The following is a 25,421-nucleotide window of genomic DNA, read 5'->3' on the forward strand; positions in this document are numbered from 1 at the left end:
GGTGGGGATCCTGGCGAGCAAGGCCGGTTACCACCCCGAGTCGCCAGCCTGGACCTCCCTTTGCGACATCGCGAAGCCTCCACCTGCCGCGCGAGCGAGGGGCGGGGCCGAGGGCGGGGCCGGGGCGGCGCCCCTAGGGGAGGAGGCGGGAGCGGGAGCGCTCGCCTGGCCTGGGGCTGCTGCAGTCGTCCTAGCCGGTGCTGGGGCAGCGGGGGACGCGGCGGTGGAGTGGCGGGAGAGGGGTGGGGAGGAGAGAGATTGCGAGAGCCCTGAAAGACGTGCGAGACTCGAGACCAGAGACCCGCCGTGGGAGACCCGGGGCTGCGGGAGCGAGCGAGTTTTCTCGCGCTCGTGCGGAGCGCGCCCAGGGTTCGCCGCATGGCCGGGACTCCGGGCCGTGATCCTCGGGGCGCCCCCGGGATTTGTTACCTTCTTGGCTCCCTGCTGGCCGGACTGCTCGCCCCAGGTGCCGTCGCCTTCAATCTGGACGTGATGGGCGCCCTGCGCAAGGAGGGCGAGCCGGGTAGCCTCTTCGGCTTCTCTGTGGCTCTGCACCGGCAGTTGCAGCCCCGACCCCAGAGCTGGTGAGTCACCGCACCCGCCCAGAGTCCCCGTGCCCGAGCCACAGATTTCCCCCCAACACCCCACCCCATCTCTCATTCTTCCAACCCCACGACGACTCAGGGTATCCACAGATATCCAGTACTTCGACCTTGCCTTACCTGTGTTGGGTCTGGAGACGTACCCTCAGGGCCTGAGACTCAGAGTCTTGCTTTGGGGATGAGTTGGAGAGAGAGGCTCTTGTCTTGGCAGGTTTCCCCCAACTTGCATCCTTGCCTCAGTCCCAGGGTCTGGGACTCCCCTCCTTCAGAGGGCTGGATTCCCTCAGGAAGGGGGACTGGACATCTTGTCTCTGCTTAGGGCAGGAGGAGAGGGAAAGGACAGAGAGGTTGAAGACACCATGGGAGGGATGGAGGGTAGACTCCAGAAATAACTTCCCGTCAGAGCATTGCCATGGGGTGGGATGAAGACAGCAGGACACCGGAGGCCAGGAGAGCCCTGCCATTTTATTCTGTGGCTCAAGACCACGGGGAGGTTGGAAGAGGACCTGGGAGGGTATGGCAGCCGGTACTAGACGGTTTGATGATAGAATGACAGGAAGCAGAGCCCCCAAAAGTTGTAGCAGAAGCAGCAGCAGTGAGAGAGAGAGAGAGAGAGAGAGAGAGAGAGAGAGGGAGAGAGAGAGGGAGAGAAAGAGGGATCCAGAAGGGATGCTGGCCAGGTTGTTCTCCTTCTTCCCCCTCAGGAAATTTCAAGGTCTAGGAATCTCAGTAGTGGGGGAAGGCAGGGAGGAGTGAGGGGCAGAGGACAATTCTAGTTATTTTCTAATCAGTTCAGGACTCATGCGAGATGGACACATGTGTGTGGGGCCTGTGTCTGTTATGTTTCCTGTGCTGTTGGCTCCAGCTACATGTATGATTTTAAAAAGAGAGACAAGGGGAAGGAAGCTTCCCACCCCCTCCTGCCAGGGGGCTTTTCTTTCCTAGGCTGGTGCCTAAGGCACACTAAGTGTCCATTACTGGGATCAATGCCGTCCACTGGGATTATCTTCTCCCCGATACCATTGGCTTGGGGGCAGAGGGTAGGGACAGGAGCTCATTTCTCTTACCCCGCTCGAGGAGGAGGGGCTAGCTCTAATCTTTCTTCTTCCATTATCCCTGTCATCAGGGATGGTCAGTGGTCGCCCAAACTTTGGGAGAGATAGAAAGCAACTGACTTCATCTCTTCTTCAGCCCTTCTATCTGCTTCCTACCTCATCTCTGTCTCCCTCCCTCCCTTCTTCCCCCATCAGCCCGAGTTCCAGGACTGGAGGCCTTTTTAGGACATGCTGAACTCTCTGAGCTATTTCCAGGCAAATTCTGGGTTATTTTTAATAGCTTGGTCTCTTGTTATTTACCCCTCCTCTCTGAAGATGGCCCCTGATTCAGGCTCCAAGAGGCAAGCTGGGGGCTTTCCCAGGGGAGCCTGACTGCCTGACCCTGCTTTTGCTCCAGCAAGGGGTGCTCTGCTGCCTGGTGGCACATGAGAGACCAGGGGCCTTGCTCAGTCCCTAGCTTGGGAGTTGCAGGTCGCCTTCACCAGCATCCACTGATTGAAAGGCCTCACCCGTTTTGATGTCTTTCAATCTTGCCCCTGGATGAGACTTTGAAATCTAACCTTCTTTGCTCTGTGGCTTCAGCCTCATTTATATCTTTCAACTGTAAAACGGAGTTAAGCAGTAGTACTACCAGATAGTTGTGGGGTTTAAGAGTTCTTAGTATATATAAAGCCCTTAGAATAGCGCGAGGCCCAGAGGGAGTGCTGTGAAAGTGTTAGCACTGTGATTCGTGTATCGTGCTCCACAGAGCTAGAGAATAGCTTCAGTGCCTTCCTGCAAGCCTGGATCCAAACGCTTGGCTGGATCACCCTGGTTGAGTCAGCCTTCAGGCCAAGCACCCTCCCCAGAGGGCCACCCAGATTGAGAGTCAGGGAGGGCAGGCCTTGGGTCAGAGCCCTGGAGTGTGTGCAGAATTGAGAGGTGCGGTGGTAGTGGGCTACTCCTTTGCTTCCACTTAGCCGGGCTCCTAGGGAATCCCTCTGCCCCCAGCTGCCAACATGTTCTTGCTTTTGCCTGCAGTGGCTGCAGCTGAGGCTCTTGTTCTGTCCGGAGGCCTGGGGTGGCTGGGGATGGTGGGATGAAGCCAGAAAAGTATGTGGTGGGTGCAGAGGTGGAGGGACTAGAGAGGCTGCGTGTGGGAACTCTTGTTCCAGGGAGGGTGGGCTGGTCTGTTCCGCACTGAGAGTGAGGCTGGCCGTATGTATGTGCACCAGCTTCTTTCCTCCATATGGACCCGTTCCCTCCACCCTCCTCCCTACTCTAGACCTCTAGGGGAGATGTGAACACTGAACACTGATATTAGCTTCTCTTGGTGCTTAGCTATGTGCCGACCAGCTGAGGCACCACGTGAATAAGAGAGTCCCAGTCCTCTAAGAGATGACCATCTCTGAGTTTGGAGGTGGGGGGATACTCCGGACTTGTCTGAAAGTTGGCCGTGCCACCTGGTTTCCTTTTCTGTGTGGGGTACCCTCCCCTCCCCTTCCCTTCCTTCTGTTCTTTTTCTGGAGTGGTCTGTCTCAGTGTTCTGGAGATGGCCCGTCATTGGGTATGGTGGAAACGCATGGGTTTTGGAATTAGGCGGATGTGGATTTGAATTCCAGCATCCTGCTTAATGCGTCTCAGTGAGTTTCCTCGTCCGAAAGACAAGAAAAGAATCCTCACATAGGATTGTCATGAAGCTTAAATGAGAGCATGCGTGAAAGCTGCCTAGCCTGATGTCTGGAGCATTAGGTAGAGGGTGAACAACGTTAGTTCCTCATATCCCTGGCATCTAGCCTAGGGCCTGACCCATAGTAGGTGCTGAATAATGTCACTGCCTTGTCTCACCAGTGCCTGACACAGGGCTTGGCAGGCAATGGGTTCTCAGTACATAGTTGTTAATGAATGCCGAACGCATACCCTCTTCCTTGCCACTCCCCGCCCCCTGCTTGGTCTGGACACCGGCTCTGATGCGGGACGACAGCTGCTAAGAGACCAGAGCTGTGGGAAGGGAGAGTGGCTCTGTGCCCTCCCCTCCCCCTCAGGACTGGCCCAGTGCCCCGTAGATGCCTGTCTGCAATATTGCCTGAACAGCTTCGGGCCCTGTCCCCCAGCAAGGGAGAGGGAGGAAGAGAGTGTGGGAGAGAGGCCTCGGGGTTTGCCCTGCCTCCACTTTTGAGTCTCTCCTTCTGTGAAGAGAGATCCCTGTAGTCAGCCGCGTGCCAGTCACCTCACCTTACCCCTTCCTTCACTCCTGGCCTGGGGTTCAGCCCCAGGGGACCCAGGCAGCCTCCATTCCCAGCACAGTCCTCCCCTGGGGAAGAAGCCTTGGCTGTGATCATGGAAAATTGTCCTGCCAAGAAAGTTATAGCTGGGAAAGTGTCTGAGGGGGAGGTAGGAGAGAGGACAGGGTGGGGGCAGGGAGGGTGGGAGGAATGGGGAAAATCATGGATGTGGGGAGCGGAGGGACGATGGGAAAGGGGATTCAGGGTATGGGCAGAAAATGGGGGTAGGATGGGAGACAGATGAGGAACTTGCCCCTACCTCCATGCCAGCTAGAGTGACAGATAGAATCCCGGGCTGGCCGTGTTGCTGGGAGGATGGGGTCTCTGATGGGTCCCTGATGGGTCCCTGATGAAGGGTGATGAAGGACAGGCCCATATCTAGCCCCTTGCTTGGCCTCTGAAGCTGGTCCCTGGGCCACCTCGTGGTGCCAGTCTGGGCCCCTGTTACTTTTGCTCTTAGTATTCTTGGCATTTCTGGGAGGGTTCCAACTGGACTGGGTTTGGGGAGGAGGGCAGAGCTTGGGGATGGGGCCAGGAAGTGGGTAGGAAAGGCCTGGTCAGGAACAGGTGCTGGGAACAGGCGGTTCTTTCAAAAAGCTGCGCTGGCCAGGCCACTTGGTTTGGCGCGCGTGCGTGTGTGTCTGTGTGTGCGTATCTACGGGGCACATGGGCCCTCATCCAGATAGTATGTGCATATATAATGTGATGATTGCATGGCCAAGTGTATTAATTTGCCCTTGCCAGGACTTGGGGGACGTGTCTTCTGGCCTTCCTCCTTAGTTCTTCAACATTTCCTTGGTTCTGAGGGGTCGGGTCTGGGCAGCGCTGGGGAGGCACGGCACTCTGGCTGCCAACTCTGGCCCCTGCCCCATTGTGCAGGCTGCTGGTGGGTGCTCCGCAGGCCCTGGCTCTGCCTGGGCAGCAGGCGAATCGCACCGGAGGCCTCTTCGCTTGCCCCCTGAGCCTGGAAGAGACTGACTGCTACAGAGTGGACATTGACCGCGGAGGTGAGGACCCCGCAGGATTGGGGAGGGGGCATGGCACAGGAAGGGAAGGGGGAGGACTCGGCCTCCTCTTCCCTCTCCTTATTCCCACTGTCCTGCCTCCAGCTGATGTGCAGAAGGAGAGCAAGGAGAACCAGTGGTTGGGAGTCAGTGTTCGGAGCCAGGGACCTGGGGGCAAGATTGTCGTGAGTACCATTTCTTGTGCCTGTATGCCAGGGCGGGTGTGTGCGTGTGTATATGGTGTGTGCCTGTGCGCAGGTGTGCTTATAGAACACAGGTTGGCATGTGGTATGATGGCCTCATTCCCAGGACCAAAGGTACAAGACATGGTGCCTGTCCTTAAAATTTTAAGACTGTCTAAGCATCCATCTATCCATTTGTCAAACTCTTACTGAGAACCTTTTAAGCCTCAGGCATTGTGCTAGTTACTGAGAGAGGAAACGTAAAGATGGGAAAAAGCCTGGTCCATGGCTCACAAAGCCTACTGAATGGTTCTGGAGACTCTCGTTCTCTGTTTTTCTGTGTCTGTTTCTCTCCGTATCATCACTAACACGTGCAAACGCAATTAATAATCAGAGTCACCGTAGGGCGGAATAGGGTTAATGTTTTTAAAGAATTTTTAAAATTTTTATTTATTTGAGAGCTTGAGAGTGAGAGACAGAGCATGAGCAGGGGAAGAGGGAGCAGACTCTCCGCCGAGCCGGGAGCCCGATGCGGGCTCGATCCCAGGACCCCGGGATCATGACCCGAGCGGAAGGCAGACGCTTAACCGACTGAGCCACCCAGGCGCCCCAGAATATGGCTAATGTTAAGTGAGCAGTACAGTCCCCAGTATGTGAAAGTCCAAAGGAGGAGCGGAGAGAAAAGACTCCTGTGGGGGCAGTGGGGGGTAGAGTTCAGCCAGCCTTTCAAGAATAAGCAGTGCTTCAGGAGTGGAGAGAGGAGGAAGTTCTTCTCAGGCAAAGTGGTGGCACTTACAAAGGTCCTGAGTCAGGACCAGCTTGGCCTGTCGGGGATAGGCACATATGGGGTGCTGTGTGCTGGCTTAGTGGGGCCTGGGTCCCCAGGCAGAACGTGGAACAAGGCTTCTTCCTAGCAGCGCAGGGAAGTGAGTGCAGATGGGATAGGTATGTGTGTATCGCCTAGCACTGGGCTGGGGGGTGGTGCCCAAGTGATGTGTGTGTGTCTGCGTGCTTGTCTGCACAGGGGCTGCGTGGCTCCAGCGGGTCACCGGCCCACATGGGGGTGGGGGGGGCGGATGACCCCGCGTCGCTTCCTCCCACAGACCTGCGCACACCGGTACGAGGCTCGGCAGCGAGTAGACCAGCTCCTAGAGACCAGGGATGTGATTGGTCGCTGCTTTGTGCTAAGCCAAGACCTGGCCATCCGTGATGAGCTGGATGGTGGGGAATGGAAGTTCTGTGAGGGGCGCCCCCAGGGCCACGAACAATTTGGGTTCTGCCAGCAGGGCACAGCCGCTGCCTTCTCCCCCGACAGCCATTACCTCCTCTTTGGGGCCCCGGGAACCTATAACTGGAAGGGTGAGTCACTCCTCAGGGAGGGGAGAAGGGAACCAAAACGTCCTCTTACCTCAGAGATGGGATTGGGGGCAGCACGTGGCCAAGCATGCCCACACGCTCACTGCCATGTCGCCCTGGGGCACTGCCGCGTCCTCCACCCCCATCATGCCAGCACACGCACAAGTCGGGGAGTCTCCCCGCCTTCGAGTGGCTGAGTGTTCCCCACCACACTGGCACGAGCCCCCGCACGCACGGCTGGGCCTGCTCGCTCCAGCACGCCAGCCCCACGGCGTCACCCCCTTTCCCGTCTCCGCACGCTGCCGCTGGCTGAGCTGACACTCGGTGAGTGGGGCGGCAAGTCTGTGGGGCCGGCGGCTTGGGCTGGGGAAGGGGTAGAGATAGGGCTGCGAAGGAGAGGAGGGGCTTCCCCGTGCGCCTGCCTAACTGGCACCTGGCCTGAGAGGTGCTCCTCGCCGCCTGGCCCGGGCACTAACAGGTCTGTCCTTGCAGGCACCGCCAGGGTGGAGCTCTGTGCGCAGGGCTCAGCGGACCTGGCGCACCTGGACGACGGGCCCTACGAGGCGGGGGGTGAGAAGGAGCAGGAACCCCGCCTCATCCCGGTCCCTGCCAACAGCTACCTTGGTAGGGACCCCTCCCTGGCCCAGAGCGGCTCTAACCCTCTGCTCCTCTCTCTTGTCCTCCCTCCCCACGCTCCCATCCTTCTGTCTCTCTGTCTCTGTCTCTCACCCTTTCTCTCTCTGTCTCCCTGTCTCTGATTCTTGTATCTCTCGTCTCTTTGTCTCCCTCGTGTTCGTTCTCTCCCTCTTCCTCTCCTATCTCCTTCTTCTTGCCTTTGTGTCTGGCTCTGTCTCCCCACTCTGTGGCCCCTCCTCTGGATGTCCCTTCCCTGGTGTTTCCCCCCACCTGCCCCCCGCAGGGTTGCTCTTTGTGACCAACATTGATAGCTCTGACCCTGACCAGCTGGTGTATAAAACTTTGGACCCCGCTGACCGGCTCCCAGGACCAGCCGGAGACTTGGCCCTGAATAGCTACTTAGGTTTGTAAGCTTCCACCACGTCCCCCTGGGCCCTGCGGGCTTGGCCTGGCCTCCCCTCCTCTGCTGCCCGACCCTCACCAACAGACACCCAGGGAAATACATATTGGGCCCAAATTTCAAAGAAGAGCTAGGCCCAGTGACCAGGCCCCAGAAGATGCCCCAAGGGGGATGGCCTAGGGGGCTGTGAACAGGGGTCTCCATGGAGGAAGAACCAGGTGGGTTGAGGCTGTACTGGGAAAGGAGGGTAGAGCTCTAGTGGGACTTTCTCTGAGGGATGGATAGTGGGCACATGCCAGAGAAAGGTCTATCCTTGTTGGTAAGTCCCTCTCATTGTTTCGTCTGCAGCCCTGTGCAAAGGGGGAGGAAACCAGGCCTGGGGGATGTTTGGGTGAATCAAATTCTTTCCCACTCCCCCTTCCCTCCCCTCTATCCACATGAAGACTTCCTTTCCCTGCCAGCATGGACGGAGCTGGGGGTGCAAAGAAGGTGCATTAGATGGGGCTGGGGCCTCCTGGGTGTGCAGAAGGTAGAGCAGCCCCCTGGGGATCTTCGGCGTTGCACCCTGCTCAGCTCTTGCCCAGCCGGCTGGCCTTCCTAGCCATTGCCTTTCTCCTTCTTCCCCAGTCCCTGAGGCTGACCTCATTGCACTTCTTGTGTCAAATTCTAGTCTCTGGGTGTGGGAGGGCTGCCAGGCCTTGGGAGGGGGAGGCAGGGCAGTCCAGCTGTGGTGGTGATAACTTGGAGGGCACCTGTACCTTTTGGCTCCAGACCTGTGAGGAGGGGGCAGAGTGCGGGAGGGCGGTGCCTGGGCGCAGCTAGGCTCCTGAGTCTTTTGGGGAGGGCTCACTGGTAAGTCACCCCACCCAGGTTTCTCCATTGACTCGGGGAAGGGTCTGGTGCGTGCAGAGGAGCTGAGCTTTGTGGCAGGGGCCCCCCGTGCCAACCACAAGGGTGCTGTGGTCATTCTGCGCAAAGACAGTGCCAGCCGCCTGGTGCCCGAAGTTATGCTGTCTGGGGAGCGCCTGACCTCTGGCTTTGGCTACTCGCTGGCTGTGGCTGATCTCAACAATGATGGGTGAGAATGGGCACAGGGGAGTGGAGCCTGGGGGAGGCTGGGCGGGCCTCCAGCATCTTTCTGACTGCCGTGGCTGGGGAAGGAGCCACACTGACTGTTTCCCTCTCTCCATAGCTGGGCAGACCTGCTAGTGGGTGCCCCCTACTTCTTTGAGCGCCAAGAAGAGCTGGGGGGTGCCGTGTATGTGTACATGAACCAGGGGGGTCACTGGGCTGGGGTCTCCCCTCTCCGGCTCTGTGGCTCTCCTGACTCCATGTTCGGGATCAGCCTGGCTGTCTTGGGGGACATCAACCAAGATGGCTTTGCAGGTGTGACTGGGAACTGGAAAGCCCCGGGGGAGGGAGGGTCAGAGGCAGGGATGGGGAAGCACCTCAGAGTTCCGGGGGAGGCCTTCTGACTGCTCTGGGAGAGAAGCAACCTAGGCTGGCATCTGAGCTTTGCCATTTACCAGCTTTGTGACTTGGGTCAAGTAAACTTTCCGAGCCGGTAATATCTGCAGAGAGTAGCTAAGAGGCTTAAAAATGATGTGTGTAAGATGCCTGGGACTTAGTAGCCTCTCAATAAAATAAAAAACATAGTATATGGAACTGAGTGACTGAGGGAAGGTTGGGGTCCGGATGACTGCCCCCCCCCCCCCCCCCGTCTGATTACCTTTTTTCTCATACCCACAGATATCGCTGTGGGGGCTCCCTTTGATGGGGATGGGAAAGTCTTTATCTACCATGGGAGCAGCCTGGGGGTTGTCGTCAAACCTTCCCAGGTGAGGGAGTTCGTTGGGATGAGGTGTGGGAGGAGTAGGTGTGGGGGGAGTTAGGGGGCAGCAGAGGGCAGGGGGCGGAGCTGGGGGTGATGCTGTGGGGGAGCTGATGGTCTGGTCCTGCAGGTGCTGGAGGGTGAGGCCGTGGGTATAAAGAGCTTTGGCTACTCCCTTTCGGGTGGCCTGGACGTGGATGGGAACCATTACCCGGACCTACTGGTCGGCTCCCTGGCCGACACTGCTGTGCTCTTTAGGTGAGCTCCTTCCTCTCCTCTGCCTCTCCCTGCCTGAGATCAGCTGGGCTCTTTCCCTGCCTCAGAGTCTCATGTTTCTTGTGCTTGACTCTCCATTCCCCAGGGCCAGACCCGTCCTTCATGTCTCCCATGAGGTCTTCATTGCTCCCCGAGCCATCGACCTAGAGCAGCCTAACTGTGCTGCTGGCCACTCGGTCTGGTGAGACGGGATCCAAGGGGAGGCAGGGAGATTTCAGGGCCCACTTTTCCCCATTCTCCCTTTCTCTGCCCAGTGTGGGGCTGGGGGCTGGGGCTGGGGGGGGCAGGAGTGAGGCGTTGGCCCATCAACCTGGCCTGGCTCAGGAGCTACCCTTGCCCCCACAGCGTGGACTTGAGGGTCTGTTTCAGCTACATTGCAACCCCCAGCAGCTACAGCCCTATTGTGGGTGAGTGAAGTCCTCCTCCCCTTTCCTGCCCCGTTGGGCCTCAGGGTGGGTCCCTCTGAGGTAGAGAGACGGGCATCTCAGGGATAGGGTCAGATTAGAGCCGTTCCCCAGCTCACTGGCTCTTCTCTTCTCTCCACATGTCACAGCCCTGGATTATGTGTTAGATGGAGACACAGACAGGAGGCTCCGGGGCCAGGTCCCCCGTGTGACCTTCCTGAGCCGTGGCCCAGATGACCCCAAGCACCAGGCCTCAGGCACCGTGTGGCTGAAGCACCAGCATGACCGAGTCTGTGGAGACACCATGTTCCAGCTACAGGTGGGCCCTGAACCCTTGGCCTCTGAGGGTCATTGTCATTGCATGACTTCTTTTCTTTGATTCTTTTTAGCTTCTTCCCTAACATGCTCACAGCTCATTCTTTGATCTCAACTTTTGGGAAGCCTCCCTTATGGGCTGACCTCTTCACCTGCGGCCTTCTTGTGTCTTCTGCCTTCTGTGTGCGGAGTACAAGTTCTATCCTCCCTGGAGATGGAGATGGCAGGTTCCCTTGTCATACCTGGTCCTCAAAAGCCCTGGATCCTGGTCTCCTCTCTTTTCCACCCCAGTCGCTCTCCCTCCCCCTCACTCTGGTCTCTACCTCTCTCTCTCTCATCTCTGCAAGCTTCTTGCCAAGTTTCAGAATCTGACCTAGGTCTGGCTGGGGCCTGAGGATTGTCCTAGTATCCATGTCCATCCTTCCTCTTCCCAGGAGAATGTCAAGGACAAGCTTCGGGCCATTGTGGTGACCTTGTCCTACAATCTCCAGACTCCACGGCTCCGGCAACAGGCTCCTGGCCAGGGGCTGCCCCCAGTGGCCCCCATCCTCAATGCTCACCAGCCCAGCACCCAGCGGGCAGAGGTGAGCATGGGTTCTGGCTTAGCTCAGGAGAAGGAGCTGGAAGGAGTAATGATCATCATCCCTCACAGTGACAAGCATTCATAGCTTCCAAAACTCTTTCACAGGCTACCCCAGCAGTTCCCCCTGTCTCTTGGTGTTGTGACAAGTAGACCACAAAATGGAAAATGGCTCAAGTGATCATGGGTTCCTCGTTAGAGGGGACACCGACCTTCCATTCTATGCATCCATTCAGGGGCCCGGGCTGATGGGGATCTGCCATCCTGAGATGTGGCCCCCGAGGTCCTTAGGTTGCCTCCATCCCTGTCAGCTGGAAGGGGGAGCATGAAGCTCCTTATACGGCTCTCCTGGCCAGCCTGGAAGTGATGCCCTTCACTTCTCTTCACATTCTAAATCCAGAATCGGTTACACGCAAGGGAGGCTAGGGAGATGTGGTCTCGCTGTGAGCTAGCCTGCTGGCCTCTACCTCAGCGTCATCACATGCTCGTTTTACTGAGGAGGACACAGCTCAGGGTGGTTCAGTGACCAGCTCAGTATCACACAGCTAGTAAGCAGCAGATCTGAGAGTTGAAACCCTGTTACTTAATCTTGTGATACTCCACCCCACTGTGTGCCTTGGCGACACATTCACCTCCTGCCTCACCCCTAGGAATGACCGTCTCCTCACATCTCTCCCTAGATCCACTTCCTGAAGCAAGGTTGTGGTGAAGACAAGATCTGCCAGAGCAATCTGCAGCTGGTCCATGCGCGCTTCTGTGCCCGTGTCAGTGACACGGAGTTCCAGCCTCTGCCCATGTGAGGGGGAGCGAGGGGGCAGGTGGGGTGGAAGGCGAGAGTTCAAGGAAGAGAAGGAATCGCCCTCAGGAGGCCAGGCCGAGGGGCGGGGCTGAGCTTGCAGACCGAGGGCGGAGGCTGATAATTCAGAAGATGAGGGTCAGCGATGGGGCCACAGAGGCTCTCCTGGCAAGGAATAACATGCCTGCACAGGACGTATAATAATACACAGTTTATGTGCAGCGCACTGTTTAGTCTCCCCAACCCAGTGAGGTAGGCATTATTATTAGCTCCTTTGTGGATGGAGAACGGGGGCCTAGAGAGGTTAAGCTCCTTGCCCCAGGTGAGGAAGTAGGGGAGCTTGGACCGGAACAGCGGTCTCCAGGCTCCCCGTCTGGTTCTCTTGAGTGTGGGAAGACCTGAGGCTTGGACTGGCATGGAGGCGGATGTGGGGGAGCCAGTGGGAGGGGAGACCAGGGAGTGGAGGCAGGCAGCATGCCCCGGGCGGGGAGCGGGCAGGAGAGGGAGAGGCAAAGGAAGATGTTCAGATTTAGAGTGTGAGTGGGATCTGACCTCCAGGGATGCAGATGGGACGACAGCCCTGTTTGCCCTGAGTGGGCAGCCGGTCATTGGCCTGGAGCTGACGGTCACTAACCTGCCCTCGGATCCAGCCCAGCCCCAGGCTGATGGGGACGATGCTCACGAAGCCCAGCTTCTGGTCACCCTCCCTGCCTCTCTGCACTACTCAGGAGTCCGCGCCCTGGACGCTGCGGTGAGGGCCTGCGGCAGGGTGGGGTGGGGTGTTGGGGGCTCTCCGGTAATCCGGACTGACCTCTCCTCCTTTCCGCACTGTAGGAGAAGCCGCTCTGCCTGTCCAATGAGAATGCCTCCCATGTCGAGTGTGAGCTGGGGAACCCCATGAAGAGAGGTGCCCAGGTTGGCATGTCAGCCCTTATCCCTGTCCGAGAGCCTCTCTAAGCCCTGACCCCTTCTCCAGCCCCTAGCCTTCCCTGACTCTAATCACTCTCCGCTCTTGGCCTAGGTCACCTTTTACCTCATCCTTAGCACCTCAGGGATCACTATTGAGACCACAGAGCTGGAAGTGGAACTGCTCTTGGCCACGTGAGCCTGGGGGGGCCAGGGGGTGGTGAGGGTAGGGTCAGCTGGGTTGATGTCCACCTGGATGGGGCTCTGCTGTTTTCATCGGAGCCCTTGGGGTGGCGCCTATGCCCCATTGCCCATGTGTGCTCCTGCCCACACGCCAGAATCAGCGAGCAGGAGCTTCATCCGATCTCTGTCCAAGCTCGTGTCTTCATTGAGCTGCCGCTGTCCATCACAGGGTAAGCTCTGCCCAAATGGGCACATCGGCTGGAGGGGTGGGCATTGCTACTCCCAAGCCCTGGCCTGGGCTCTGCCTCCTGACCCTCTAGTCAGCCAGGCCCCAGGCCTCCTCAGCACCCCATTCTGACCCTTCCATGCCAGGCTGGCCATTCCCCAGCAGCTCTTCTTCTCTGGTGTGGTGCGGGGTGAGAGTGCCATGAAGTCTGAGCGGGATATAGGCAGCAAGGTCAAGTATGAGGTCACGGTGAGTGTCCTGGTAAGGCCCCTGGTCAGGTCCCTCCCTTCTTGGCCCAGAGAGAGGCTGAGACATGTCCCAAGGCTGTGGTTCTTCCACCCTATGGGGGCATGATGGTCCAGCACGTTCAAGGCCTCCCCTTGCTCCTGGACCTTGATTGTGGGCAGGTGTTTGTGTTGGGGCCTCGACTGACCATTTCCTGGTCATCCCTGTGTGGACATGTTACCTGCTGGTCTGGGTAGGCCATGAGGGTCCAGGGAAGCTTTCGTGCCAGGGGCTTTAGCTGGGGGATGGGGACAGTGGGGGAAGGCTGATGTCTCTCCTTAAAACTGCCTGTGCTTGGCTGGGGCCTCCCCACCCTCGTAGGGACATCTCCAGGCCTTCCTGGCTTTGGCGTAGGCAGAGAATGTTGCCTGGTGGGGTTTAGGATCCCAAGTCTTCGTTGGGATTCTGCTTCCTGAGGCCTTCCCCTCAGCCCTTGTCCCCTCTGTCTCTGCAGATTTAAGGCCACTCAGAAATGGAGCACCCTCCCTTCACACTCCCTTCTGCCCACAGGTCTCCAACGAAGGCCAGTCACTGAACACCCTAGGCTCTGCCTTCCTCAACATCATGTGGCCCCATGAGATAGCCAACGGGAAGTGGCTGCTGTACCCCATGCGGGTGGAGCTGGAGGGCGGGCAGGGGCCCGGGCAGAAGGGGCTCTGCTCCCCGAGGCCCAACATCCTCCAGCTGGTGAGGCTTAGGCAGGGTGGTCAGGGCCACTGAGGCAGGGTGGAGGGGGGTTAGACTTTGGGAAGGACGTCATGGCGGCTGTGGGAGGCTGTGGGGGCCCAGGGGGAAGGCAGTGGGGAGGAGATGGCATCTCAGGATGGCTGTGTTGGGAGGGACGCTCACTGCTCCCACTCCCCGCATCCAGGACGTGGACAGCAGGGACAGGCGGCGACGGGAACTGGAGCAGCCGGAACAGGAGGAGCATCCTGAGCAGCTGGAGCCCAGCACGTCCTGGTGGCCGGTGTCGTCCGCCGAGAAGAAGAAAAACATCACCCTGGTGAGGACAGGGCAAACACGGTACAGTCCGAATGAGGGGCGGGGCTGTTGGTGATGTGACAGGGGGTGTGGGGGGCAGGGAGCTTTAGGGGGGGCTGGGCGTCCAGGAGGCTGGCCTGTTGACAGGTGTGATGGTCACACACCTGGAGCGAGTTGACAAGACAGTTTATATCACACCCGTGAAGCAGCTGCTGACACCACGGGTCCCCCCTGTGACCACCAAGTATTCACTCCAGAGCAGTGCCCTTGGCCTGCAGCCAGTTAGCCACACAATCAATTACTTGTTGGGCATAGTTTGGTTCTTTAAGTGGATGTATTGAGCCAATAAGCACGCGCTCTGTGCTCTTCCCTTGTAGGACAGTGCTGCCGGTGGGTGTGGAGGGGACAGACTGGGGGGTATTTGGCCTGGCTGCAAGGAGGCGGAGACCTGGGTGTGGAAGGTTGGGCGATAGAAGGAGTCAAAGAGACTGTTGGCGGGGGTGGGGGGGGATGTGAACAGTTGGGCTGGGCCTGGCGTCGTCTGTCTGGGGAGGAGCTCCACTGTCACACCCTGTCTCTCGTGGGGGCCCTCAGCTTCCCTGCTCCCGGAGAGCATGGCAGGAGGCCACACGAAGGCGCGTGGGGGTACCGTGAACTTGCATCATGCTAGGTTCCCTGTCACGGGTATCATCCTGCCTTCTCCATGTGGCTGATTTCCCCTGAAAGGCCTCCCTTTCTAATAATAAGAACTTTGATTTTTTCACTTAAAATTGCCTTTAGACAAACTGGCCAAGGATTCTTGAGTTGCTCAAAAGTGGCAAAATAAAAGATGATTCAAAGAATTCAAATGCTCTCAAAGGCCTTCTCCTGTACACGAAGTGTGGTGAATATAACACAATTTTTAGGCGACTGGATCATCAGGTGGGATTGGGCCAAACGGATGTAGGTGAGACCTGGAAGGAGCAGGGCTTAAGTCCCCGGTGCCCCAGCAGCTCCTGGGACAGCCTCCTCCTCCTTCAGTGGGTTTGGGCTTAGCATAGGAGTGTGGCTTTGCCCGACATGGACCTGGATTCAAATATCTGTTCTTTTTTTTTTTTAGATTTTATTTATTTATTTGAGAGAGAGAATGAGATAGAGAGAGAGCACGAGAGGGAAGGGGGTCAGAGGGAGAAGCAGACTCCCTGCTGAGCAGGGAGCCCGATGCGGGACTCGATCCTGGGACTCCAGGATCATGACCTGAGCCGAAGGCAGTCGCTTAACCAACTGAGCCACCCAGGCACCCCAAATATCTGTTCTACCACTTACCAGCTTGCTAGCTGTGCAGCCTGAGCCAGGTCACCTGGCCTCTTTTCTTTTCTTTTTTTTTAAGAATTTATTTTTAAGGGCGCCTGGGTGGCTCAGATGGTTAAGCGTCCACCTTCGGCTCAGGTCATGATCCCAGGGTCCTGGGATCGAGTCCCGCATCAGGCTCCCTGCTCCTTGGGAGCCTGCTTCTCCCTCTGCTTCTCTCTCTCTCCATCTCTCATGAATAAATAAATAAAATCTTTAAAAAAAAGAATTTATTTTTAAGTAAGCTCCACACCCAACGTGGGGCTCAAACTCACAACCCCAAGATCAAGAGTCTCAAGCTCCACTGACTGAGCCAGCCAGGTGCCCCCTCCCCTTTTTTTTAAGTAATTTCTTTGGCCAACAAGGGGCTTGAACTCATGACCCCGAGGTCAAGAGTTACATGCTCTACGGACTGAGCCAGTCAGGCACCCTGCACCTGGCCTCTTTGAACTTTAATTTCCTAGTTTGGAAAATTAGGAAATGAGGATGATAATAATATGCATCTTGCAGGATGGATTTAATAAATACCTTACAGCTAGGAGATGCTCAGTAAACGGGACCGTTGTTATATAACATAAGCATTAACTGGGAAACTACTCTGCTGCTGCTGTCAAATAAGAGACCTCCTCCCTGCTCCCCATGTATTTCAAGGTCAGATAGACCAGATTTGGGGTAGGCTGCTCTTTTGGACCATGGGGTTAGTTCGGGAGGACTTCCTGGAGGAGGTGAGTTTGAGGTCGGCTAAGGAAAATGGGAGAGATATGAGTGAGGAACAAGGGCAATAGGGGGTCCAAGGTGTGGGATCTCATGGATGGACGGACGAAGCGAAGTCTCGGCAGATTCTGTGTCTGTGTGAGCGCATATGTGAGGCTGCTGGGCCCTGGGGAGGCTCAGTGGGCGGGGACCACGTGGCTCAAAGCCCTGCCTGTCCTGGTCCCTAGGACTGTGCCCGGGGCACTGCCAACTGCGTGGTATTCAGCTGCCCTCTCTACAGCTTTGACCGCGCCGCTGTGCTGCACGTGTGGGGCCGCCTCTGGAATAGCACCTTCTTGGAGGTAAGGGCACCGTGGCGGTGGGGCGGGCATCTTCTTCCCCAGCCGTCCCTCTGGGACTCACTGCTCTTTCTGCCTTCTCCCTGTCCAAGTGCAGCACACTCTTAACCCAGGACGGGCAGAAATGCCCTCTGTATTGGGCACCGTGGCACTTGGAATTTCAGGAGCGGGGGCGGGGCCGGGGGCACTAAGGAGAAGGCTGCCTTCTCTGCTCCCGTAGGAGTACTCGGCTGTGAAGTCCCTGGAGGTGATCGTCCGAGCCAATATCACCGTGAAGTCTTCTGTCAAGAACTTGCTGCTCAGAGATGCCTCCACGGTGGTGAGCTGCAGGCCTGGTGAGGTTGGGGTGGGGAAGCTCTTCTTCCCTCTGCTCCGGTCCTTGTTCCCTGAACCCTTCATTCCCCAGATCCCCGTGATGGTTTACCTGGACCCTGTGGCTGTGGCCGCAGAAGGAGCCCCCTGGTGGGTCATCCTCCTGGCCGTCCTGGCTGGGCTGCTCGTGCTGGCGCTGCTGGTGCTGCTCATGTGGAAGGTGCGGCTCGGGGAGGCGGCGCTGGTGGGGGGCTGGGCTTCCCCGTCAGGCGGGAGGCCCTCCATGCGTTGGTTCTCTGTCTCACCCGCTCTTTCATTTATCGGCCCATCGACACTGAAGGCTTGTATGTCCCAGGGACTGGGTCGGGCTCCGGAGTTTCAGAGAGAAGTCAGATGCAGATGCTGACCTCCGGGATTTGATGGGCTAGTGGGGGAGGTGAGCCTTGCAGGAAGGACCAGGCGGAAGGCGCTAGGGCGAGCGAGTGCAGGGGGAGGTAGAGGTGAGAAAGCTGGAGAGCAGGTGGCTTAGAAGAAGGTGGGGTCATAGGATCTGGAGGTGGGAGATGAGGTGGGTGGGCCCATGGGAGGCAGAGCCACAGAGGCAGGGAAGTGGGGGCTGATTTAACAAGAGCATGGCAGGAAGGCTGGGAAGGCAACTGTGATAAAGAAGACACAGCAGCGGGGAGAACAACCTCCAGGGACTGCCTCCAGCACGGAACTCAGAACCTTGGCGTAGCAGGCTCTACGTGGAACCGTCTTCAAACACAGAGAGTGTAGACAGAATCCCCTTTGTGTCTGGGGTTCCACCTAAAAGCACACACGTGCACATGTCAGTACAGGGAACCACATCCACCACCCTTCGTCAGACCCTGAACCACATGCCACATCTGGGCAATTGGAGGACCATGCATGTCTTTGGGGCCCTCTGGAGAACTGCCCCCGGTCCTCCCCGGACCAGGTGCAGACGAAGCGCACTGTTTGGTAAATGTGAGTCATCAATGGACCAGGCCTCTGGCTGAGCATCCAAAGTGTGGGGAACCTGGCCAGTCTTCGGGGACTTCATGAAACTGGCTCCAGAATCCCTGCCCCCTGCTTTCTTGGAAGGGGGACGGAATAGAGATAAGGGCCCCCACCCACCCCTCCTGAGTCTTCCCATGCTCCACCTCTTTTGCTCCTCCCCGCCCTTGACATCCCAGTGTGGCTTCTTCCATCGGAGCAGCCAGAGTTCATCTTTTCCCACCAACTATCACCGGGCCCATCTGGCTGTACAGCCCTCGGCCGTGGAAGCTGGGGGCCCGGGGACTGTGGGGTAATTGTGCGTGTGCATGTGTGTGTGCGTGTGAGTGTGTATGTGTGAGTAGAGCCCCCAGCATTCAGGGGACCAGGGTGAGGAAATGAGATTGCACGGGGGTGGTGTGGAACGGGGGTGGAAGGTAATTATAAGGGGGGTTTTATAAGGGTGAGTACACACAACCTGAGGCATGCACAAAGGGGTGGCCGGGCTCATGCAGTATGAGCATGTGGAGGTGCAGGAAGGTGCCATGCATGGCTTTTCTGTGGGCATGAGTGTGCAAAGACAAATGCACAAGGACATGCCGTGCAGTCTGAGCATGTAGGAGCCTTGGGTGGTCCTGAATGTGAGTGTGCAAGGGGCATATTTCCACCTCCGTATAGAAGGGCCAATGTGTTCATGATGTAGGGCGGGGCGAGGTCACCATATTCATGGACTTGAGAGGGCCCTGCCCCGAGGGAAATGCTGTTTGAGTACACGGGGTGTGTGTCTGAGGCTCGAGAGGAGTCATTCCCAGTATGCAGGGGTCTAGGAAGTCATTTTTTTGTCTCAGATCTTGTTTATGTTCTGGGGCATGCTGTTGGGTCTCTTAAAAAGCTTGGGTGGGGTCAGCGGTCCTGCTGTTCCATCTTCAACCCCCTCTTTCCGGAGCCCAGGGAGATGTCCTTGGTCCTGCACCTTTGGCCCCTCCTGGTCTTTTCTCTCGCCGTGGGGGAGGACCTGGGGGCCCGGCATTAATTGTGGCACCTGCGGGGGCCACGCACCGCACGGGATGCTGTTCCACCCAGCTCCTTTCTGCTGTGGTTGGTACTTTCTCCCCCACTCATGGCGGAGGCAAGGTGCTGGGCTGTGCTGGGCATCTGCTCCAGGGCCCTCAGCCCTGCAGGCTCCTCATGTCTGGCCTGGGGTCGTTACAGATGGGATTCTTCAAGCGGGCACAGTACCCCGAGTCCACTGTGCCCCAGTACCACGCGGTGAAGATCCCGCGGGAAGACCGGCAGCAGTTCAAGGAGGAGAAGACCGGCACTATCCTGAGGAACAACTGGGGCAGCCCCCGGCGGGAGGGCCCCGATGCGCACCCCATCCTGGCTGCTGATGGGCACCCTGAGCCAGGTTCCGATGGGCATCCCATGTCGGGCACCACCTAGCTCCTTGGGTCCCAGCCTGGCCCATGGGTCCCCTCCACCCTTTCCCCCGACATGGCTCCTTGGGATGAAGAGGGTAGAGTGGGTTGCTGGTGCCCCATCAGGATGTGACAGGATCTGCTTCCTCAGGGGCATAGGCATACGCCCCCAAGGAACACCTCCCAAAACTTCCCTCAGAACAGTGTGTGATGAGGGCAGTAAATCAGGAATGGGGTTGTGGAGTAGGGGAGAAGGGCAGTGATGTCCTGATGCAAACGTGGGAGAAGGGACCCTGATCCCTCCCTCTCCTATTCACCCTGTTTAACAGGACCCCACGGACCTGTCCCCCCTGAAAGTGCCTTAAGCCCGGAGGGTTGGGGAGGAGGTTGTGTTGCTGACTCAGGGGCTCTTCCCTCCATAGTTTCCCCTCTCCTCTGACCTTAGTTTGCTGCATCAATCTAGTGGATTTTGTCTATTTATTAAAAAATATTTGAGGACAAAACCTCTGGCTTCTTTGCTGAGTCCTGCTCCCCCTCGGCCAGGGTCTGCAGGAGAGGACTGCTTCCCTCTGTAAGCCCCACAGCTCAGGACAAAGGTGGTAGTGGGAGGGAGGGCCGGGGGACCCAGCACGGGCACATGGGTGTGGTCTCAGATGAAGAGGAGGGGGACCTTTACTAATGGGAACAAGGGAACCGCCCTAGCAGCGGGTGGGCAAAAATTGGGAGACCCAGTCTAGGGATTTGCAGTCAAGGACATGGCGAGACATCGCTTTCCTCCCTGTGGTCAGGTTAGGAATAGAGCCTTCTCACTTTGGCAGGAAGGACTGAAGTTAGACGCGGGGGCAGAGATGGGGGAGGGCAGAAAGGGGCGGTGGGGGGAATGGCTTCTCTGCCTAGATCCCCCTCAGTAGAAGACAGGTTAGGTGGTAGGTGGGATTGCTCTGGCCGGAGGCAGGACTCGAGAAGGGTTATTTCACAGCCTCTCCCATGATGTGGGGCCCGATAGGCAACCACCTGAAGAGAGGGGGATGTTGTTCCATTTGGAGTTGAGAGAACTGGGCGCTCTCGAGGTCCTTCCAGGTCTCTCTGGTGAGGCAGCAGCCGTCCTCCAGGTGGGCTCTGAAACTTGCTGCCACAGGAAGGCCCAGCTTCCACGTGGCTCAGCCACACGCTCCCAGAAAAAGAACGCTCCTCCCTGGGAGAGCAGAGAGAGTTAGCGTCCCTTCTTTGCTCCATTCTACAACATCCTCTGCCCTCACCTCCACCCCGCGGACCACGCCCGGTCAGACCTCTCGGTGAGGCGGGGGTTGCTGGTCAGCAGGTTCATGAAGCACATCACTGCTTCTGACTTTCTCCGGAGCCCCTGGCCCCTACCCGCCCAGTCAAAAGCGCATCTAAAGAAGTGGGGGTGACTGGTGAGCGATCTTTAAATCAGGGCCAGGGGGGACAGCCTAGCCGAGGGCAGACAGATGGGGAGCTGGAGAGACAGGAGCAAAGATCTCACCCAGAGATGTGTACAGAGATGCTGTCTTCTGAGACTCAGACACATACATCCAACCTTATCCTGTGGCTGACATCCCGGGGAAACCTTGCACCTGACTTGTGACTAATGCTGCGGTTCCTTCAGCCCTTTGCTTCTTGCTGAACCCTCTCTAGGTGATCTCATGCACCCCTGTGCTCTGAATTTACCAGCTACAAGCTGGTGACTTCCACGTCTCTACGTGCAGGCCACATCTTTCTCTGACGTCCCCCAGCCTCTATGGCTTTTCTGCCTGCCTGTCTCAGTGGCACCTCAGACCCAACGAGTCCCAAATGCATTCCTCTCATTTCAGCAACTGACACTTCCCTCTACCCTCCTTCTTCCCCTCCACCAGTCACTGATACCAGAAACTTGGAAACCATTCTAAACTCCTTTCCACACCCAGGTCAAAATCTCACAGGTTCTATGTCCTCTAATATCTCTATCTAGAACCCTTTTTTATTTTCCCCTCTCCTCCACATCCGGCTCAGTCCCTCAGATCTCAGTGTAAACATCCCTTCCTTAGGTGTCTTTCCCCCCTCTCTCTATCCCCCCCCAACTGCTGCGTTAGGGGCATCTCCCGTGGGCTTCCGCAGCACCCTATTCTGCCCCAGCGAGGCCCCGGTCATGTTCACTGTTCCCCAGCAGGTGGGGGTGGATGGGTGTCTAACGTGCTAGCACGCAGGAGTCCCTACCCCGGAGCGGCCAACGCTGCGTTTGCCTGCCCCACGCCCGTTCCCCCTCCGCGCTGCTCACCGGCCTCAGCACTCTCTGGACCTCCTGCAGGGCCCTCCTTCGACTCTGCACAGAGCACAGCACCTGACCACCACATCCATGCAGCCATCCGCCAGTCCTTTCACGTCTGCTCGGAAGACACCACGAACTGTTCATATTGGAGATGTTTGTTCTCAGCCATGCTCTTTGTCAGGAACCTCTCAAAGTGGGGGTTTGGGTCCAGGCAGGTGATCCTGCAGCCCACTTGGTAGAACTGGAAGTTGGCACCGGTGCCGCAGTCCAGCTCCAGCAAGGCCACCTTCCCGGAGGCTCCCATAAGCCCCTTTATTTGGCCAAAGAGGTCCTGTTTCTTACTCCCCATCTTGCGGTTGCACTTGGCAGTCAGCCCAGCCATCAGGTAGGGCAAGCCGATTTTGCACAGGGGCCGCCAGCAGCCCAGCAGAGCCATCAGGTGCAGGGGCAGCGTGAGGAGCAGGACCAGCAGCTGCAGGAGGTGCACCAGGGCATCCATGACACGCCGGCTCGGAGCTGCGCTTCCGTTGGGATGCTGGCCTTCTCACTCTCTCCCATGCCCTAGACAGGAGTCTCTCCGCCCTCCGCGATGGGACTTTGTTCCCTGTGTCCTACTTGTCAACTTTCTCTTTGCCAGCGTATGAAGGGTACATGGAATGCTTGCAGAAGACGCAGGTACTCTGGCCCCATAGTTTTATGTGGGGGGAGCCGGTGTCCCGAGTGGTGCTAGTGTCCTGAGTTCTGGGGTGCTGCCAGTTGAGGGTAGGGGTGTGATCATTTCAGAGAGGAGTGGGAAGGGCGAAGGGGGACAGGTCTCAGATCACAGCTTCATGGGGGCCAAATGCTGGGACAGAGCTGACTCATGGGCATGTGCTGGCCTCATTTTGTCCCCAGGATCTGTTCAGGTTATGCAAGCTGGAAAATCTGGTTGGGTTCCCCTGGCACACCCCCAGGGCTCTGTAAACTGTAACATGCCTTTGCCCCAGATTGAAGCCCAGCACAGAGGATTCAGGGGAAGGCCAGATTGGTCAGGAGAAGAAGGGAGATTGCAGGTCAAAAGAAAGGCATTTTTTCAACTGACCGGTTCAAGATCACAGTGCCCCAGCAATAGAAGAAAAGAAGGGAGAAAATGGCAGCGTGGAGAAGCCCAGGTCCCAGAGTTAGTTCTAACATTGTAACTTGCTGAGTTTCTTTGGGCAAGTCTTTTTCCTTTCTGGGCTCCAGTTTCTCAACTGTAAAATGGGGAGATGAAGAGAGATTAGATGGTCCTCCCATAGTTTCTAAGGTCTCGCCCTGCTCCTACATTCGTGTGATCTAAGGAGAGTGGGGGAAGACAGGAAGCAGGTGACCCTAGCTGTCCTCACAGCCCAGGACCATACTCCCGACGCTTCGGTCCCAGGCTACAATGGAGGCAGACCAGAGTTCGGGGTGACAGGCGACTTAGCAGAAAGTCTCCAAATTATTATGCGGTGGCTCCTCTTTTGGCTGAAGCCTCCCTCAGAAGCTTGGGGGAAGCTCCCCACGGACAGTTCCACAGGCTACCCACCAATTGCATAGTGGCCAAAGGAAATTTTGTATAGGAAAAAGAAAATCAACAGCTTGGCATTATACAAGAGGGAAATTACAATAGTCTAAAATCTCATGAGTAGCATTTCCCAGGGCCACTGATGGCTTCTGGGGGAAGACTGAGTTTAAACAAAGTCCCGGGTTGAGAGGGGTGCTCTGTCAAAGCCCACTGCCTCTGCCCTCCAGTCAAACCCACCAGTGGATCTGCTCCGGTAGGTGGGGGCCTTAAGAGAAGAGGTGTGGGGACAACTCCTGAGTCAGGCAGGGATGAGCTATTTCAGGAAAGTGTCTTTTCCCCCACAGAGCTGCCCGAGCCAGGGGCAGCCCCCGTGCTGCTGGTCAGGTGAGAGGTTCTGTGACCCCACAGTCAGACACATTCTTCTCTGGGCTTTGCTTCTGTTGTGACTGTAAGGGAGGCAGCAATTCTCCCCATAGCAGGGGAGCTCACGGAGGAAGTAGCAATGATCCAAGCCCAGTCAGAACACGGTGTGGGCGCGGAGTGCCTTTCTGCTGTAGTGAAGAGTCAGGGGTAGCCGAGCCAACTCGGGGACAAGAGAGGCTCCTCAGAGCGGGGATAGGAAAGGAAGGGTGTTCCCGGCAGAGGAAAAAGCAGGTGTATGGACAGATGCCGCCTGCCCCTTTCTGGAATGGGTGAGCAGCTCAGTTTAGTGGAGAATGGGTGAGCTGCAGAAGTGGTGGGAGGTGAGGTCAGAGAGAAGTCGCTCCGTAGAGGGTTCTTTTTGCTTTTAAAAGAATCATTAAACTCTTTTCTGGAAAAGGTAATACATTCACATGGCACAAAATTTAAGAGGTACAAAGGGACTAGAGAGAAAATTCTCTCTTCCACTTTAGTCTCTCAATGACTCAGATCCCCCCTCTGGAGGCACCAAACATCACAATAGCAATTTCCTGGAATCTTTCTGGAGATGGAGATGATCTGCGAAATAGCAGATGACACACCCATCCCACATTTAGATGCACACACACACATGTGTCTACATGGTCCTCTTTCTTTACACAAATGGTAGTACATTGTACACACTCTTGAATACCTTGCTTTATTGGGTTTAGCAGAGACTGCTCAAGAGTCTTCCAAAGTGGCTATTCCAATTTACACTTCCACTAGTAACATTTGGTGTTAGGCATCTTTTATCTATCAATCAATCAATCTATCTATCATCCATCTATCATCTATCATCTATCTATCTATCATCAATCATCTATCTATCTATCATCTATTATCCATCTATCATCTATCATCAATCATCTATCATCTATCTATCTATCTATCTATCTATCTATCTATCTATCTAATCATCTATCTATCATCTCTACTCACTCATTCATATTATTATTGACTCACAGATTTCCTGTTTTATTCAATGGGCTGTAGCCTAATACCCTCTTTGTAGAGTTTTAATGATGTATAATTATGCATAAGAAAGCATACATAGCTATGGTGTATGCTTGATGGGTTTTGACATATGAATACATCTGTGAAACCATTACCACATTCAACACAGTGAACATGTGTACCAACCATGAGAGTTTCCTCACATCTTTTTGCAATCCATCCTTCCCTCTTTCATCCCCATCCTCAGGTAACCACTGGTCTGCTCTGTCACTATAGATTAGTTTGCATTCTCTAGAATTTTATATAAATGGAATCTTATAGTATGTACTTTTTGTCTGGCTTCTTTCTTTTTTTTAAGATTTTATTTATTTGAGAGAGCGAGCGAGCGAGAGAGTGAGAACACAAGCGGGGGGGGGCAGCAGGCAGAGGGAGAAGCAGGCTCGATCCCATTAAACAATGACTCCCCATTCTCCCCTCCCCCCAATCCCTGGAAACCACCATTGTACTTTGTCTTTATGATTTTGACTGCTCTAAGTACCTCCTATAAATGGAATCATACAGTATTTGTCTTTTTGTGACTGATTTATTTCATTTAATCTAATGTCCTCAAGGTTATCCACGTTGTAGCATATTGAAGAATTTCTTTCCTTTTAAGGCTGAATAATATTTTGTTATATGTATATCCACATTTTGCTTATCCATTCATCTATCAATGGACACTTGGGTTGCTTTCACGATTTAGTTACTGTGAACAATACTGCTATAAACGTGGGTATACAGAGGTGCCTGGTGGCACAGTGGTTAAGTGTTGGGCTCTTCATTTCGGCTCAGGCCCTGGTCTCAGGG

The 25,421-nt window shown here is 56.3% G+C and overlaps 2 protein-coding genes across 4 annotated transcripts; one reads left to right on the plus strand and one right to left on the minus strand.

Moving 5' to 3' along the window:
• Window positions 1-185: 185 nt before the first annotated feature.
• On the plus strand, window positions 186-19,892 carry ITGA7 (integrin subunit alpha 7). 3 transcript variants are annotated; one of them, XM_073900876.1, is made up of 26 exons: window positions 186-584; window positions 4,801-4,928; window positions 5,031-5,110; window positions 6,211-6,466; window positions 6,956-7,087; window positions 7,383-7,502; window positions 8,370-8,577; window positions 8,692-8,885; window positions 9,249-9,337; window positions 9,461-9,588; window positions 9,692-9,787; window positions 9,952-10,013; window positions 10,160-10,329; window positions 10,760-10,909; window positions 11,586-11,701; window positions 12,260-12,452; window positions 12,536-12,616; window positions 12,723-12,802; window positions 12,946-13,020; window positions 13,163-13,265; window positions 13,812-13,988; window positions 14,173-14,304; window positions 16,553-16,666; window positions 16,884-16,982; window positions 17,070-17,195; window positions 19,184-19,892. In XM_073900876.1, exons 1-26 carry the CDS (start codon window positions 379-381, stop codon window positions 19,412-19,414), a joined length of 3,546 nt encoding a protein of 1,181 aa, XP_073756977.1. In that variant the 5' UTR covers window positions 186-378; the 3' UTR covers window positions 19,415-19,892. The 3 variants fall into 3 exon arrangements, with proteins under 3 accessions (XP_073756977.1, XP_025738788.1, XP_025738789.1); XM_025883003.2 differs by lacking the exon at window positions 7,383-7,502; XM_025883004.2 differs by lacking the exon at window positions 6,956-7,087.
• On the minus strand, window positions 19,850-22,994 carry TMT1B (thiol methyltransferase 1B). The gene is given in 5 exon segments (XM_025883005.2): window positions 19,850-20,497; window positions 20,500-20,584; window positions 21,665-21,729; window positions 21,732-21,776; window positions 21,779-22,994. Coding segments are annotated over 5 exon segments (711 nt in total). The 5' UTR covers window positions 22,155-22,994; the 3' UTR covers window positions 19,850-20,357.
• Between the last annotated feature and the right edge of the window lie 2,427 nt (window positions 22,995-25,421).

The sequence above is a fragment of the Callorhinus ursinus genome, unplaced genomic scaffold (genome assembly GCF_003265705.2).
Source record: "Callorhinus ursinus isolate GAN/ISIS: 27379988/994484 unplaced genomic scaffold, GSC_fseal_2.0 scaffold14, whole genome shotgun sequence".
Lineage (NCBI taxonomy): Eukaryota > Metazoa > Chordata > Mammalia > Carnivora > Otariidae > Callorhinus > Callorhinus ursinus.